We start from the raw sequence: 16285 nt of genomic DNA on the forward strand, positions 1-16285 counted from the left end.
ATATATATTTATATATATTGAGAGATCCATAAGTAGCAGCATTGAAGACGCATCAGATAATTTTGGCTCTGGCATTATGTGCTGCATCTCCACTGCCTCTGCCTATGTGTTCCTCTCATCTCTAAATCTTTATTCAATATGTAGTCCGCCAGCAGCGGCTCTTTCCCAAAATATCAGGAAAGCAGTAGTGCAACAAAGTTTGAGCAGGACTTTTTTTTTTTTTTTTTTTTTTTCTGAAAGGAAATTTATCAAGTACATGAGTTTAGGACTCGAACACTTCATAAGATGCAATCCATTATTTGAACGGCGAGGAGTAATTAGGACACTATAGAAGGAAAATGTTTTTAAGAATTCTTGTGACCTGTTTTTTCGTGGTGATATGCATGTAATGCTGTCACTACTGAAGGAACAGTAAACATCATTCTGTACTAAACAATGCACGTTTATGGACTGCACCTTCAGACCCTTACATATTGTAACTTTTTGGTTTAAACCAAAACGAATAGAAGGCGACTGACAGGTCATGCTTTTTGGCTGTCTGGATGACAACTACCATGACCTTTGACCTTTCCTTGACCCTTGCAGGTTTCCCTGTGAGGCTATGAGTGAACTAAATAAAAAGGCATTATTGAAAAATAAGGCTACCAATCTGAGGAGTTTAAAGGCACCCAGACTGAGCTACATTCCATCTTTGATGACAAAAAGAAGAGAATACGAGAGGAAATGAAATGTTTTCGCTTTACAGTGATGTCCATTTTTTAGTATTAGGGCTATAACAACTCTTTTATATTTTATTTCTCTCTCTCAAACACTACCTCACTCTGCAAGTTTTATTTTTTCTTCTTAAATAAGCTTTTGATTTTAGAGGAGGAGCGCTTCAATTTCTCCCCATTGTCGCTGGAGTCCTGGGAGGAGGTGCTCTGGAGCTTGTGTTCCCTTCCCACACTCCGACCCTCCGAGTCCAGGGAGGTAAGAGACGGGTTACGCCCCACGTTGGGTAGCATGCTCGCGGGCAGCTGGCCGAAGCTGTAGGACTTCTCCAGGATGCCGTTGTACATGCCCTTGCCTGTCGGAGAGGTGACGTGCCCCTGTGAGAATGTCACACTTTGGGACTCGGGTATAGTGCGGGTGAGGTCGGGCGAGCCTTTGTGTGCAAACGAGTGATGCTCCATGGCTGGGGAAGGTGAGGTGGAGGGCGGGCTGGAGGGGGTGGTGGCCGGGGTGGGAGGGAAAGGAGGGGGTGTGGAGTCCCTGAGACTGCCGCCGCTGCTGCTGCTGGTGGAGGTGGCGAGGGTGGACGCAGGAACCTCGGCACTCTGGGTAAACAGCAGCATCTCCTCACGGGAGATCCTGCGGTACGGGGTGTCCGAGCCCTGTGTGCAGGGGTTGTGCTGCAGCTGCTTGCGGCCCAAGGAAGAGTTGATAGAGTCTGTGTCGGAGCTGCCCTCCTGAGCCGGTTCCCTGGAGAGAGCAGATGCAGCAAGGTCACAACACGGATGAGCGTACAAATTAGAGCAATCAATGGTTTCCAAATTAAATTTAAAAAACTGTCGGCCATTTTAAAGTTTTTAAAATGTATGGCATGGAGTTTAGCATGGACCTCACTAGAGGAAAATTTAATGATCTTATGAATTCCACTGGCTCATTTAATTTTAACTGGTTTGTTAATATGATTAAATTAAAAAAAATTTAGGGTAAAACTTACAGAGTATAAACAGAAAGAGAAGCTGCAATTTTGTAGCCCTTTCTCAGAGGGTCCTAGTGTCTGAATCTTTTAACACTTTTATTATTTCAATATACATTATGCTCACATGGGATCACAATGTTAAATAAAAGTATACTTAAACAAGTAACCACAAATTATTTAACAAAAAAACGTGGAGACAGTTAGTTATATTCCAGCATAGGAGCACTTACTACACTAGATAGTTTGGGAATACATTTAAAAGTGCTTTTTTATAAAACTTTTCCGGTAAAGTGCTTTCAGTCCTCTAAGTGAAACATTTGAAAGATTAAAAATCTTGCTGGTTTCTTTATGTCTTACAAAGTCTATCTTTGTTAGTTACTGGCCATTATTCTTTATGCATTTGACATGAATAGCACTTTTTGAGTTTTATTGGGGTTTAGTATTTACTAATAAATTAGTAAGGGGAATTGGGGGCTAACTGCAGGAATTAAAGTAGACAGAAGATGCCCTTTAATTCTTGCATTAGCAAGATCTTGCTAATTAATTATGTTAGACATTAACTCATTTTGGTATATCATGTGGAGGTCCCAGTAGAGATAATTAATGCATCCTCCACATACTAGATGGCAGCCAGTAACAAATGGCAGTTTAACCCCAAGCTTGAAGCATCTGTGTGAATGTCTGAATAAAACACCTGTGAGTCCAAACTGTAAAACCATTCCGCGGCGTTCCGGCCACCGCTACATACCCCCTCCTATCCGAGCTGAACATGATATGTTCGTCGTCTGCCTCGGCGCGATAGGAGAGGGACGAGCTGGCCATGGACAGCAGGTCGGGGTCTGGAGACATCAGCGAGGACTGCGGAGAGCTCAGCAGGCTCCGGCGGGAACGACACAGGCTGCTGCTGCGGGTCAGCGAGGGCCGGATCAACGTGGCCGCTGGGGAAAAGTCAAAGAAATTAGGAAATGTACTTTATTTAATTACATTTGTGTGCATTCATTTATTTAGCTAAATCCTCTGCCGTCGTACTCACTTGTGAACTGTGGAATGATGGGAGGCGTGTCCTCGTCCAGGTCATCCACTCCTCCTGCGATGGGGTAAGGGGGCACCGAAACCCGGGGCATCACCACCCAGCTGTGGTCTGAGTAGAGGCTGGCCGTCAGGCTCGGCAGACCCGAGTTATTGACTACGGGGAAGTTGCAAAGCTTCTCAATCTGCTGCCAGCGGTGCAGCCGCTCCCTCAGGCACGCTGTTACCTCTGACAAGGCTTTCCTAAAAAACACAATTTAGTGAGGAGGGGGTAGTGTGAACTTACTGTACCCGCCAAACATGAGAGTGATGCTGTTTCTGATACTGGTTCAATTTTCTTGTGTCAGACCAGGTAAGAAGCAGTCTTTGCTTTGATTCGTCAGGATCTAGACAGTTTTGGCACTGAAGGCTGCTGGTTATATTACGATATTGGACTTGTGCCTATTAAAGTGGTCACGCAGAAGATGTGACTTTGTTCTCTCTTTAATGTGCTTTCTTTCCTTATTGGCTTTTAAACACAAAGGAATTATTTTTCGCAGAGGGTAGAGCCCTGATTATACAAGACTTCTGAATATATTAAGTATATCTGGAATAAAACTTTTTGTGTGTAGTATAAATGTAATAGCATTATGTGGTTAAACGTGTGCAAAACTTAGACATAATAGAGTCAGATATTGTTTCCGCTTGGGTTTTTTTACAATGCAGTGACTACTAAAGAATTAAGCCCTGAACAAAAAAAGCAAATTCCAAAGAGATAATGACGTTAAATGGCATCAAAAGTGTCATTTAATCTATCAGCAGATTGTGACCACACATATATGCATATAAATGTATATGGGCTAAGTAATGCACACTGCAAACAACACTACAGCTGCTGGACTTACATAATGCCATCATAGCATGGCCTGGTATTCAATATGACAGGACCCTTTTTGTAATATCTCATATTAATAACTACTCATTCAATCAAAGGACAATGAATTTGCCTGTAGTCACATTTATTGTTATACCACAATCAGTATGTGTGAGAGAGTGTATTTTTATGAGTTTCTTACTTTGCTTCTAGTATCTTGTGGTCCACCTCATCCAGTGATGAACTGTGGGCTACATGAAGGGTTCCAAACACAGAACTTCTTTTTTTCTTTATTTTCTCTGCCTAGGATTAAAAAAAAAACACAAGACAGTTAATCTTAGATCATTTCAGTTAAAATAGTCACTTCGTTTCTTTCTTGAAGTCAAGAAGTTATTCAATTATAAAAGGTTGTTACGGGTTACTGTTTCAGTAGCACAGCACTTGATATCAGCAGTTCACATGATTTACTGCTCATGTACCATGTGGAGACATAAAGAGATGAGCATGGGGCTCCGTGTACTTTAGTTTATGACAGGCGATATCTAAAAAATTGCTAGGGTCTAATTTTGGCAGCTTTTGATTTGGCTGTCTCCTGCCAGTCAACACCCAGGACATAAAAGTCTCATGCAGCACCTGTGGATATGTGTCGTAGACAGTAAATCCTAAAGTAGCTTTCACAATTTCACATGATTTAATTAAAATGTTCAAAGTAACAAATTCATGTATTCCACAATTCAAATACATGCAATTAAAATATTGTAAAATCTCAAAACCCTACCTTATTGAAAGTGCATCAATGCTAAATGTTTATAATCTAACTGTGTGATCAATAAATAGATCAGCAGATGAAGTTACCTCTTCTTTGGCGACGCACAGCTGAAACTCAGCACTCTGTTTCTTGATGTTGTAGTATTGAACCTCCACCTCGTGTGTGAGCTGGAGCCACTTCTGGAGAGCTTCAGGCACCGACCGCTCTGAATGCATCTCCTTCTCTGCTCGCTTCAGGGCCTTACGCACCTACAAGGAAGGAACATGATAGATCCAGATTAAATTCACTGTCAAATATTTCAAAAGTCACTGATCAAATGTGAGGGTGACTTTAAAATTAATGAAAAGCAGAGAATTCATTAGAAAGAGGAACTCTTAGATATGTTGGTGCTGTATTTTCTATATGACGGGAAATGGGGAAATCTTGTGGTTATGCAAAAGAGGTGTTTTGTGGAATTTAATAAGAAGAAATTGAAATTAATCTTTTCATTTTAAGGTGTTGAAGCAGAAGTAATGAATACATTTACATTCATATACAGTGAATACATTAGCCATTTGAGTTGAATATGTAAATACTGGGCATGTGAACATTTTAATAATGATAAATCTCTTTTCCACTTCGGGGGTAACAGGCAGTCTGGGGAGACCCACCTGTACTAGCTCCTCCTCAGCGTATTTGAGCCGGCTGAGCTCACACTCAGCGCCCTCTCGGAGCTCTCGAAGCCTGTGAGCCTCTGTTTTGGCCCCGTTGATCTCATCCCTCATCTTCTGCTCGAGGTTCTGCTTCTCCACCGCCACCGTCCGGTTCTCCTCCTGAGCCTTTTCCAGCCTGAGAGATAAGAGGAAAAAGACAAAATGTAGATTGAGTAAAATGTTAACACGAGATATTCCTACATAGGGTGGAGAAGCTAAAAAAAAGCATCATTATATATAGGGCTCTACTGAATGTAATTGATTTTTCTTTCAAAGATCCTTTTGATTTATTCGAATAAAGCTTGTTTGTCTGGCGTCATATTTTATGATGTCGTCATCTTAATATGATGTGAAAAAGGTTTTTGAGTGATAGTGGGTATATAACTGTAATTGATGGTGCTGTTAGATTGCTGCAAGACCACACCGTTAATACAGGTGTGTGCCTTTCTTTGTGTGTCGCAAGCAGAAGAGCAAGCACTTCTTGGCTTTACTCATGTGACACGTTAATGTTTTTGAGTTCAAATATCTGTATTTGGGACCTTTCCAAAGCAAATATTGATATATGCAATTAATTGCATTAATTTGAATAATTAAATACATATATTTAATTAGAATACAAATTTTAATCGACTAATAAAAGAAAATAAAAACATGGATTCAGGAAATTATTACGTTTACATTTTTTGAATGAATTTTGACTTTTTGACTATACAACGCTCTGGAGTTATTGGAGAATAGACGGATCACAAGAGTCAGAAACAGTGTCAGGGTTTAAAAAATATCAGCACCCACCCAACCTGTTATGAGAGCTAACCTGCCCTGCCAAACCCTTAAAAATATACATGACTCAGATTCGCAAATCACCGACTTTATGCATTATAGCAGCGTGTGTGTGTGTGTTTGAGAGAAAGATAGAGCGAGAGAGAAGAAAAGGTGGACTAATGTACGCAATGTTTCACTAAGTAATGATTAACTCACAGGAATGCTGCTTTGTTTCTTTATTACCAGCATGCCTGAACACGTGCAGCCGGTACAGCCTTAATAACATACGTGTACATTGGAAGCATTTCCTTCTCTTACCGGCTCTGCAGGTCTAAGAGGCTTTGCTCTGCATTTTGCAGGCTCTCCAGATCCCTCATCATCTGAGAGATGTGCACCTTGCTCGACTTGTTTTGCACATAGGCAAACCAGCAGCCCCCGACACCAATCACTATGGAAACCATCAGGATAAAGTCTTTCATCCAGTTATGTTGTTGCCCTGCAGAGGGAGGGAGGAATAGAAGAAAATGGGTGGTTTAAGCAAAAACTGCATATTTAATTGAATTGTTCTGACTGCAAAAATTGAGAATATGGGAATACCAAATTGATATTCATGAGTAGCGATGGTGTAGTTGATATGCTTTTGGTTTTAAAATACATTGCATACTTACGGAGAGGAGGGCCAAAAAGCACTGCATCTAGTGCCTTTAGGTTTAATTTTTGTTTATGCCGCTGGTCTAATATCTTCAACTGCATCGACATAAACGACGGTTCATTTGCCGCTATTCTGAAATATGGAGAAAAAGAAAAACCTGCATTAAATACTGAATGCCAAGTCATATTTCAACTATTTCAGTTACCAGTGTGCACTTCATTCGTTGGAAGTATATTTCTCTAACTCATTAGCATTTAAAATGTGTCTTCACATACCAAATGTAACTTTAGTGTAGGGTAACCATTGAAGTTTAGAGTTAGGTCATCTAGTTTAAGCTTATATAATGATACAAAATATGGATGGTTACAGTGTGAATAAAATAAAGGAGCAATATACCAGTATACCAGTGTTTTTGGGGAGTATTTATTAAGTTTACTGTAAATTACTGTTAGGGTCCAAATTGTTCCAATTTACAAAGATTCAGAGTGATTTGATTTATATACGGTGCAGCTAAAAAAGACGTTATGCCAGGCTTGATTGACACATTACCCACATCCTATTAGTAATGGAGAAAAGAAAAGGTGTTCTCTACGGCTGAACTTGGACTAGTAGTTGAAGAGAAGGCGCTTTTGGCACTCCAGGAGTATATTCATCCAGGAGCATAAAGTAAATATGTGAGCAATTATTATTATGTTGTCAGCTCAATAAAAAGATCAGTGACTCAATGAGTTATGAAAAATAAATTCTTTACTGCTGTCACCAAAGTTTCATAATGAGTTATGGGGCGTTGTCTCAACACCACCACCATCTTAAAGACTCAGACAACATGGCAGCCTGTGGAAACTGTAACCCTGGGCTGTGACATCACTTCATGAGTCAGCGCCCATCAGCCCAGAGGCGTAACATGAAACCCCTAGATAACCCCACCGCCCACCCCTCCGTCTACTCATGCTGTACATGCAGTTTGCAGCGGGTCACATTCCATAAGGGTCCTACCAACCGCAGAGTTTCTTCTGTGATGTCATCACTGAGACTACTTTGTTAACAATTTCATTTTTACTAGGAATTTTGGATATATGTTGAGTGCTTTAAAAGACTAAATTATGACATTATAAGACAAAGTGGCAAGGGAAAGTCATTCTGAATTTTAAAAAAAAGCATTTACAGATTAATGGTTGCATTTAAAATCATGTAAAAACAAGTGTGTGAGAAACCTTTTTCTAATAAAAAGAGGAACAAGGACACTGAGGCAAAGAATCAAGTCTTTTTTCCCCGTGTTGCCTTTTATGACCAGCAGTGGGCAGCATTAAACAAAGTAATGAAAACTAAAGGTGCCTTTGAGTATTGAAACAGAGATGTTAATAGTGTTGCTGTTCATAAACACAGTTCACTGCTCACCAATGGCAAAATATTATATCGTAATTAGATGCAAAAAAATTACATTAAGTACTTATAACATCTGCCGTGAAAGTGCAGGACAATAATAATAATGTTTTTCATCTAATTATCAGTATTTCTAATAGAGGGATGCATTTAACTGCTCCCGTGAGCGATACCAACCGAGGTAAAGTGTTCCCGGTAACTCGGAAGTCCCGGAAGTTCCTCTCATACTGCGGCAGCTCCACAGACTCCTTCAGCCAGTGCACCGAATCGTCCACGGTCCAGTTGTGGACTGGAGGAGGAGAGGATGAAAAAGGGAAAAGATGAAATCATGACTTTACTGTTAAGCACTTAGCTGATGATCTGATCACTCCAAAGATATATAAGTCATAAGATAAACAACTTCTGCAACACAATTCATTGAAGATGCGTATCTGACTTTTCGTCTTTGTTTCAGTCTTCCAGTCATCTGACTCTTCCTAACCAATCAGTGGCACCTGGGCCCTGTATTAAAAAGAAATATTTCAGGGTTACCGTGGTAACTTCTGGTTTAGCCCTGGGTTTTCAGTCCTATTGTGGTTGTTCCCTACTTACCGGGAAAATTGCCACAGTACGATAAGCAGAGGGGGGGTCTTGAAACATCCTGAAGGGGTTCATTTCACAATTACGACCCACCCTCTGTACATTGTCCCGCTTACTACATGGCTACTTACTAAAGAGATCAATAATTTGTCTCAAAATATTGTGTTAAATGTTACTTTATTGATTTAAATATGATTTTATTTCTTCCACACAAACAAAATATTTCTCTAGCTCTGTGCAGTGATCAAGACTGTGTCCAAAGCAAAGGTCTGTTACTCATAGCAGCTGTCTGATATAAAGACAAAAACAACAGTAGAATTCTGTATTTGACCAATCAAAATAGAATTTTCAACAAAGTAGTGTAATGAGGTCCATTAAGATGATAGTTAGTGGAGAAACTAGCGTATATCTTCCTCTTGATTCACACCTTTGGCTATATTCTTGCCCCTGTTATCTCAATTGCAGCAACAGTCATGAGTATTTTGGGATTTTATCATCCAATGTCTCAACTCGTGGTGTATTTTCCTACTACAGTACATGTAGTAGTATCTGTGTCAGTGACCTTGGGACAGAGACACTTCTCCTGCTTTACCTTCAGAGGTCTTCCAGCTCTTCCACAGCTCCTCCACAGTGATGTGCTGGTCTTCACGGTGCAGGTTGCTGTGTTTGTTGGTTTGCTGCTGCTTCATGTCTTCTATTATAAACTAGGATAAAATAAAAAGACAGAATTGAGTTTTCCAGGCTTTTGAGAATCATCACATAGTTGTTTTGGGGATGCAGGTAAGCTGGTAGGTAGGTAGATAGGTAAGTAGGCCATGCCACAGATACAGGATTTATATAAAATAATGTATCGGAGCTTTTGTTTTATTGATTGCTGTAGGGATGTAAAGATAATTTAGACAAATATAAAAAATGCTTTAAAATAAATTGCCGACCCTAGCTGTAAAATGAGTGTTTTTTTACAAAGAACTCTGGGGGAGAGACAGACGGCTGTGCTTGTCTGTGTATGTCCATGTGTGGTTTTGACAGAGAGCTGTAAAAAGTTGGCTTTGCCTAAAAGTCTGGCTTTGGATCACACGCAAGCACACACACACACACACACACACACACACACACACACACACACACACACACACACACACACACACACACACACACACACACACACACACACACACACACACACACACACACACACACACACACACACACACACACACACACACACACACTTTATTCTGCTCTCCTTTCTTCCTTTTAGGGACTTTGAAAAGAGAAAGAGACCCATGCCATGGCGGAGGCACCACTTCCACCTGTGTGTGTGTGTGTGTGTGTGTGTGTGTGTGTGTGTGTGTGTGTGTGTGTGTGTGTGTGTGTGTGTGTGTGTGTGTGTGTGTGTGTGCACTTTCAGTTTCCGGCTGTCCTGCTTTGGTAGCTCTGAACCAAATGCCCCTGCAGATAAAACATAGCAAACCCACCAAGGAGTTGTCAGCGGCAGCATTAGCAACAACACGGAGAAGGACGTGTGTGTGTGTGTGTGGCCTTGGCATGAACTCAAAACCTAACACCTCCTGTCTAATTCACACCCCCTTCATGCTTTAGATAACTAATTAGCATTTGCTATTATTGCACTGAAGTATCATATGCTATCCTGCTGATTGGTAACATCTTAAGCTATATTATGTGTATTGCAAAGTTAGCATCCAGTTGGTGTTTCCCACGCAGAATAATAAAGACTGGACAAGAATACACTTTAGATGTAGATTCAACTGCTTTAGGAGGGGTAAAAAAGTTATAATTAAGACATAATCGTTCTTAGGGGACATTAAGAGAAGCTTAGCTGGTAGAATCACTAGTTAAGATGGCTAAGCAAAAGTGTAAATTCACAGAGGAATTCAAATTTATTGAGTTTTCAACCAAGGTCTAACGAGTTGGGAGCTGAATGTGTGATCTGTAGTGCTAACATGTACTGCCTGTTTATGTAAGCAGCGAACAAAAAGGTGCTACGAACTCAGAGCTGTTAATCATCAGCGGCGAAGAGAGACTACAGAAGTTTGAATCATGCAGAACTGAATGTTGGAGTTGCAGCTGAGGGTGTTTTGACATTTCTAATCATTATGAATCACTATAGTCACAGATCAATGAGTTTCACATCTGACTTGATAGATCAGCACACGCAGACTCCAACACAGCTTGAAAAATGTTGTGTGCCAGCGTTAAGACAGACGTTGCCATCGATGCTTGACTGCATCAAATGCCTTTGAAATAGTCTTAAAAAACATCTGAAGACACATCTTGGACAGCTGCATTTATCATGACATAACATATGTGCATTAACTTTCAAAATCCACCAGTACTTTCACACATCTAAATTGTGTGCACAAAGGGTCTGAAGGGATTTCTGTGAGTTTGACATTGAATACATAATGGCAGTCTGGTGTTGAGAGGCAACAAATGTTTCTGGCACTGAATGCATTTTTCCTGTCACTGAAAAAAAACTCCAACTGTGACCAAGAAATTGTTTGAAAATGTCCTCTGTGAGATTCACTCATACGTATATTCTAGTCACATGTTCTAGAGAATGGAAGGGATGATACTTAAGTTGTCAGAGCCATGAAGAAATTGGGCCCCCAAGGCTTTGTGCACACAAACTCTGGTTTTCTCACATCAATGGATTTTCTGAACATCTTAAAGGGCTTGACATGTCCATGTCACAAGATCTCTTCCTTCATTTGGCTAAACCTCCAGCCTGTGGCATAAGGGTGTGCCAACTGGTGATCTAAAATGCTTTTATCAGCAGTCCAATTCAACCTTAACACACAAACCGGATGTGCGACCCAGGATATTGAACACACATTCAATCTGCATGTGACCATTGACAGTCAGTCATGAAACAATATTCTGGGGGCAACTTGGCAATTTATAAAACACCCCGGTCCATGAATCCCATTATTAAATTGTTTCTTTGTCTAGGAGACAATTGCTTTGTGAGAAAAAAAGTTGAATAACTAAAACTCAAGATTCAGCATTGGCTCAACGTTGATGATTTAGCTTAATAACTGTCTGAATGACATGTCCGTCCCTGCTTTCAAGAAAATACGACTAAGAGTCTACAGCCATGCTGTTAGCTCTGTGAGGCAGTACTAAGGCACAGCGCTGCTTGAAAAAGCCAAAATGCTGATGTTAAGTAGTTTAGTTTAGCATGACAAAATCTATCAAATAGCACTAACAGGTATTTTGTCATTAAAGGAACAATTCACCCCAAAATACATATTTTTCATCTTACCAGTAGTGCTATTTGTTAATCAAGACCGGCCTTAGAGGTGTCTGCCTTTATTCAATTCATTACAAAATACAGCAATGTTTCTAAACCAGAAAATCATGACCCCCATTACTGAAAATAATTCACAGACCTTGTTAATAGTGTCATGTAGAAACCATAGCACTACAGGTAAGAGGAAAAGCGTGCATCGTTTTTGATTTGGGGGTGAAATCTCCCTATAAACAAAGTGTGTGACACAATGAATTTTAATTTCTGTCTTTATGACACATGAAAGGTTAAGAGATCACCAAGGATATGATGATTCATCATGAGGAGGAGGTGGATGTGATTGCTAAATTTCATGGCAATCCATTCAGTTATTGCAGCAACAGCTCACCCAATACCACACATGCCAATCTGCTGTCGGCACAAGAGGTAAAGTCATGGCAATCAAATCCATCCATCCATAGTTGTTGAGATATTTTAAAAGGTTTTTTAGAGTCCCTATGTGGGTCTGAAAAGCTCTTTCACCACATCAGTAGTGGACAAAACCTTGCACAGTGTTTTTCTTTTTTTTTCATTCGCCCTCTTCTTACTCAATACAAATGCAAATTAGTTTTTCTCACTGACGTAGAGCCAGGAACCAACTAAAGGAACCAAGTTCCTGCTGAGTCACAGAAGGGACCACAATGTGTGCAATACGAGTCCGAACAAATGTCTTGCAAAGCCTTTAATGCTCACTGTATTTATAAGAAATTAAGTCCTGCTGGCAACGATGCAAACTTCAATGACATTTGCCAGAGCACATGAACAAGAACGGAAGAGGCCTGATGAATGAAAAATGATCTTGATGGTTTTAAATGTTTTAAATGTTTATATGTTCATTATTTAAACGTTCATTTTTCTTTTAATCTCAAATTACACTTGTTAAAAACAGTAAAGAGAGTATTAAGTATTATAATTGGTATAAGTGATGGCATCTCATTAAAAAAAATCTATTTGTGGCCAGACTGGAGGAGCAGCTTTGCATATGGTCAAAGACAGCTTTGTGGAATATGTGGTGAGCAGCGCATATAAAAACAGGTCTTTGTGTGGAATCCTTGCAGACTCTGTGCTTTAGATAGTGTGATAACTGTTACATAAATGGTATGTATCCTACTGAAATGTCAAAGCAGAGTAAATTCATACAGTAAAATGGGTAAAATGGATAAAGTGGTCTTAGATTGTGTTTTAAAAAGTTATTAAACTTTCAAAAAAAACTTTGAATGGTAGAGACAAGAGTCTTGTAAACATGACGATGGGGTAGAGAGCCTCAACTCTGCTTAAGAACAACAGTCAGTCCCTGAAAAGACAACAATCCCTGCACATTTTCTCGACAGAGGCCTAGCACAGACAGGCTATGACACACGGTCAGACACACAGCAGCAAACAAAGACATATTTGTACCCATCAGATTCCTGATTGCGGGGAGCTGGCAGAGTTTGTCACTCTTCCAACGAGCCTCTGCTCTCTCCAACAGTCGATTAGGGCTGTCAACGAATATTCAAAATTTCAATATATAATCAAATAGTAAAAACAAAAAACAGATTTTTGAATATGGAAATTGATATAATCGATTGTGGAGGGAAATAAAGCAGCATGCAGCTGAATGCAATACACAACATAACTTTCAGTGATTGAAAATGAAAAGAAGACGTGTTTAATATGTACTAATATGTTATATTTAATGGATATGACATATATATAGGCAGCGGCAGGTATGATACTTTACAAGCGATCCCCTGGTGATTTCCTTTAAGCCACTTGCCACATTATTTAGGTTGTTGTAGTAAAATGAGGAGGTATCATAGAATACACAAACCCTAATTTTAACTCCACTAATCCCCATAAGGGCTTTCAAAGTGGGCGTCATGTACTGTCATGGTGTCGACAATGACTATATTTACCCCTGATATCTGCTGCATCAGTCCATCTGTCCCCATCTACTCATCTAGTTTACTGAAAGTTCTTCCATCCATCACAAGCCCAAAATTATTATTTTTTTGCTCAACAGCACACATAAACATTAATCAAATCTAAAATTGCAACGAGTTGGTAATTAGATTGATTAATTGTTATCAATCTGTTATAAATTTGGGACAAAAAGTATGCTGGGCTTGGATGTGATTTATGAAATGCATGAACTACTCGCAGCACAACTGATTTATCACACATGACAACTGGCAAGACTCAAATGTGAAACCATCATCTCGTACGATAAGATCTTCCTCGTGCTTTTTCCTGAGTTTTCAGCGAGGTCTGTTACTTTTCCCGAGATTAAAGTGGGTCTCTTTGCATAACAATGGGCTCCGTTGTTAGAAGTTTTAAACTACTTGTTTCAAAGACTTTGTGAGGGCTGTGCTTGTTTCCCGTTAAAGGGTCTGAATTATGACAATCTATCCAAGCAACTAGTTTTTGATATGTTTCTCCAGGTTTTGATTTTGGGTGTGGATATAAATAAAATCATCTTTAACAGCATTTGTAGTTTTATATTGCAGTATTGGTGTACATTGTGACAGATGAAGTTCTCTGTAATAGCATGTGGACACCGACTATGTATGAAATAAGCAGAATGTGTATTTCTAGCTAATGCTAATATTACGATAAAGCACCACAGCTTATTGATTTAATAGCTATCACTGTGTAAGCGGTTTCTCAAAATCTACGACAGTTGTCAAATGTCTATATAATTGTTTTGCCCTATGCTGCAATGCAGATTAATGGTATTTCGTTTCCAGTTTTCACAGAATTTATATTCTTGAACCAACCCTGTAAACATCTCCATTCAAAGCAGTACTTCATGAATAAATTTGACTGTTGACTGAACTCCAATGTTCCTGCTAGAACATTCCCAGACGAGTCAACAAACACCTTCTTGAACCTCCTTTCTATAGATATGAACTAGACTCTCCATGAGCCTCCTCAAGTTTCTTCTCTTTATACCCGCCTAGACACAAGTAAGTCATGTATACAGTAGGCTTACAACGGATGCGGAACTCACATGCAAGCCAAATTTTTTGTAATGCATGGCCTGTCAAGAACTCATACATAAAGTATACGCACGCACGCACGCACACACACACACACACACACACACAAAGGCTGTGACGTGGGTTGGGTTCTTGCAATTTCAAAGTGATGCAACACGATCCAGCTGAGCGTCTCCTTGGCAGATGGGCAGCACGCATCCCAGCACCCCGAGGAGAAGGACGTGCACCTGCCGTCCCTAGCGACTGTGCTCGGCAACAGACCCCCCGACGTCACCCGAAACCCCTGGCGACGCCCAGACTCAGAGTAATCAGAAGGCAGGATTATGTTTAACAGGATTTGATTCCAAATTAAATTCTTCCACGGTAGACAAGTACAGATATGCTTGGGAGTGTAAAAAAAAAAAAAAAAAAAAAAAAAAGTGATTACTTTTGATTCTATAAATACACGTCGTAAAGAGGTCCCGGATTCTGGTTTCAGTTTATTTAGGTTGATGTAGACAGACAGGGGAGAAGAGATTTGACAGTTTTGATCTGAGACTTCACAGGTAGAAAATCACTTCCTGGGAGATTTCTGGGTCCAGATTATAAATACACTTCATTTCACACCACTTCAAATATCATATAATCTTGAAAGTGAATTGCAATTCTGGTAAAGCCACGTACTACTAATCAATCTTTAACCTTCATCATGCCAACTGATTAGGACAAAAACATTTTTTTACTTCACTAGAGAGCTATTTGTGTTCTGCCACGATTCTCAGCTGCAAATACCGACTTCAAAAGCAGCCAAAGTCATTTTTTGTGAGTGATATCTGCATCAGTCACACAAAAAACCCCTCTTGTGACTTTGATAACTTTGTGACATGTCAGTGAATACTGTTGTTGTAAAAGGAACTGAGGTACTTGTTGGCCTCAGCACTTCCTTGTTTCTCTCCTCGTCTCACCAATGAGTCAATATGTTTAAGCACACCTAATAGGTTCTCTTTCTGTGTGGGTGGTGGGCGGCCCATTAAAACTAACAGTAGCACCCGATGGTGAAGCAGTCAATGTTGATAAGTGTACTTCAAAATGAAAAATGCCATGGTTACGTTCTACAGATGCTGTGGGAACCAATGCACCTTGCGTCATTGACTCAGCGACCTGTAAATCATCTGTGTGTATGTGCTATCTGTGTGTGGTGATATAAACTGTGAAACATTGGTAGGTATTAATATGGCTGTGAGGGTTAATTTCCCTGTAACTTAACAACACTGATAGTTGTTAAGTTACAGAGGAATTTTAAGGCGCTACCAGGTAACTCACTGATAAGGCCTCTTTTTATTTGGTTACAGTCAGTTGGATTTTGAAATTAAATTGCATAGAAAAACTACTCATGTTGGCTGAAATAGACTTTGCTCAGGCAAAAATCCAGTTAAGACGTGGAGACGTCTTTTTTTATGAAGACAATATATATTTTCTGGAATATTCTATTAATTGTTTTCAATTTTCAGGATTAAAAATTGTAAAAGTGAAAATAGTTTACTTTGGAAAAAAAGCATTAGGTGTGCTTAAACATATTGACTCATTGGTGAGACGAGGAGAGAAACAA

At 39.8% G+C, this 16285-nt stretch overlaps 1 protein-coding gene across 1 annotated transcript in view; it reads right to left on the reverse strand.

Moving 5' to 3' along the window:
* Window positions 1-223: 223 nt before the first annotated feature.
* The window catches only part of stim2b (stromal interaction molecule 2b), a 37467-nt gene continuing 21405 nt past the window's right edge, over window positions 224-16285 (reverse strand). The window contains exons 3-12 of the mRNA XM_054601059.1: window positions 8999-9110; window positions 8005-8116; window positions 6461-6576; window positions 6111-6288; window positions 4989-5166; window positions 4425-4586; window positions 3772-3872; window positions 2721-2959; window positions 2382-2625; window positions 224-1461 (exon numbers count right to left, since the gene is read on the reverse strand). Coding sequence (XP_054457034.1) covers window positions 831-1461; window positions 2382-2625; window positions 2721-2959; window positions 3772-3872; window positions 4425-4586; window positions 4989-5166; window positions 6111-6288; window positions 6461-6576; window positions 8005-8116; window positions 8999-9110 — 2073 coding nt within the window. The 3' untranslated portion in view covers window positions 224-830. The remainder of the gene's footprint in view (window positions 1462-2381; window positions 2626-2720; window positions 2960-3771; window positions 3873-4424; window positions 4587-4988; window positions 5167-6110; window positions 6289-6460; window positions 6577-8004; window positions 8117-8998; window positions 9111-16285) is intronic.

This window comes from Anoplopoma fimbria, chromosome 7, assembly GCF_027596085.1.
Source record: "Anoplopoma fimbria isolate UVic2021 breed Golden Eagle Sablefish chromosome 7, Afim_UVic_2022, whole genome shotgun sequence".
NCBI classification, from domain to species: Eukaryota; Metazoa; Chordata; class Actinopteri; order Perciformes; family Anoplopomatidae; genus Anoplopoma; species Anoplopoma fimbria.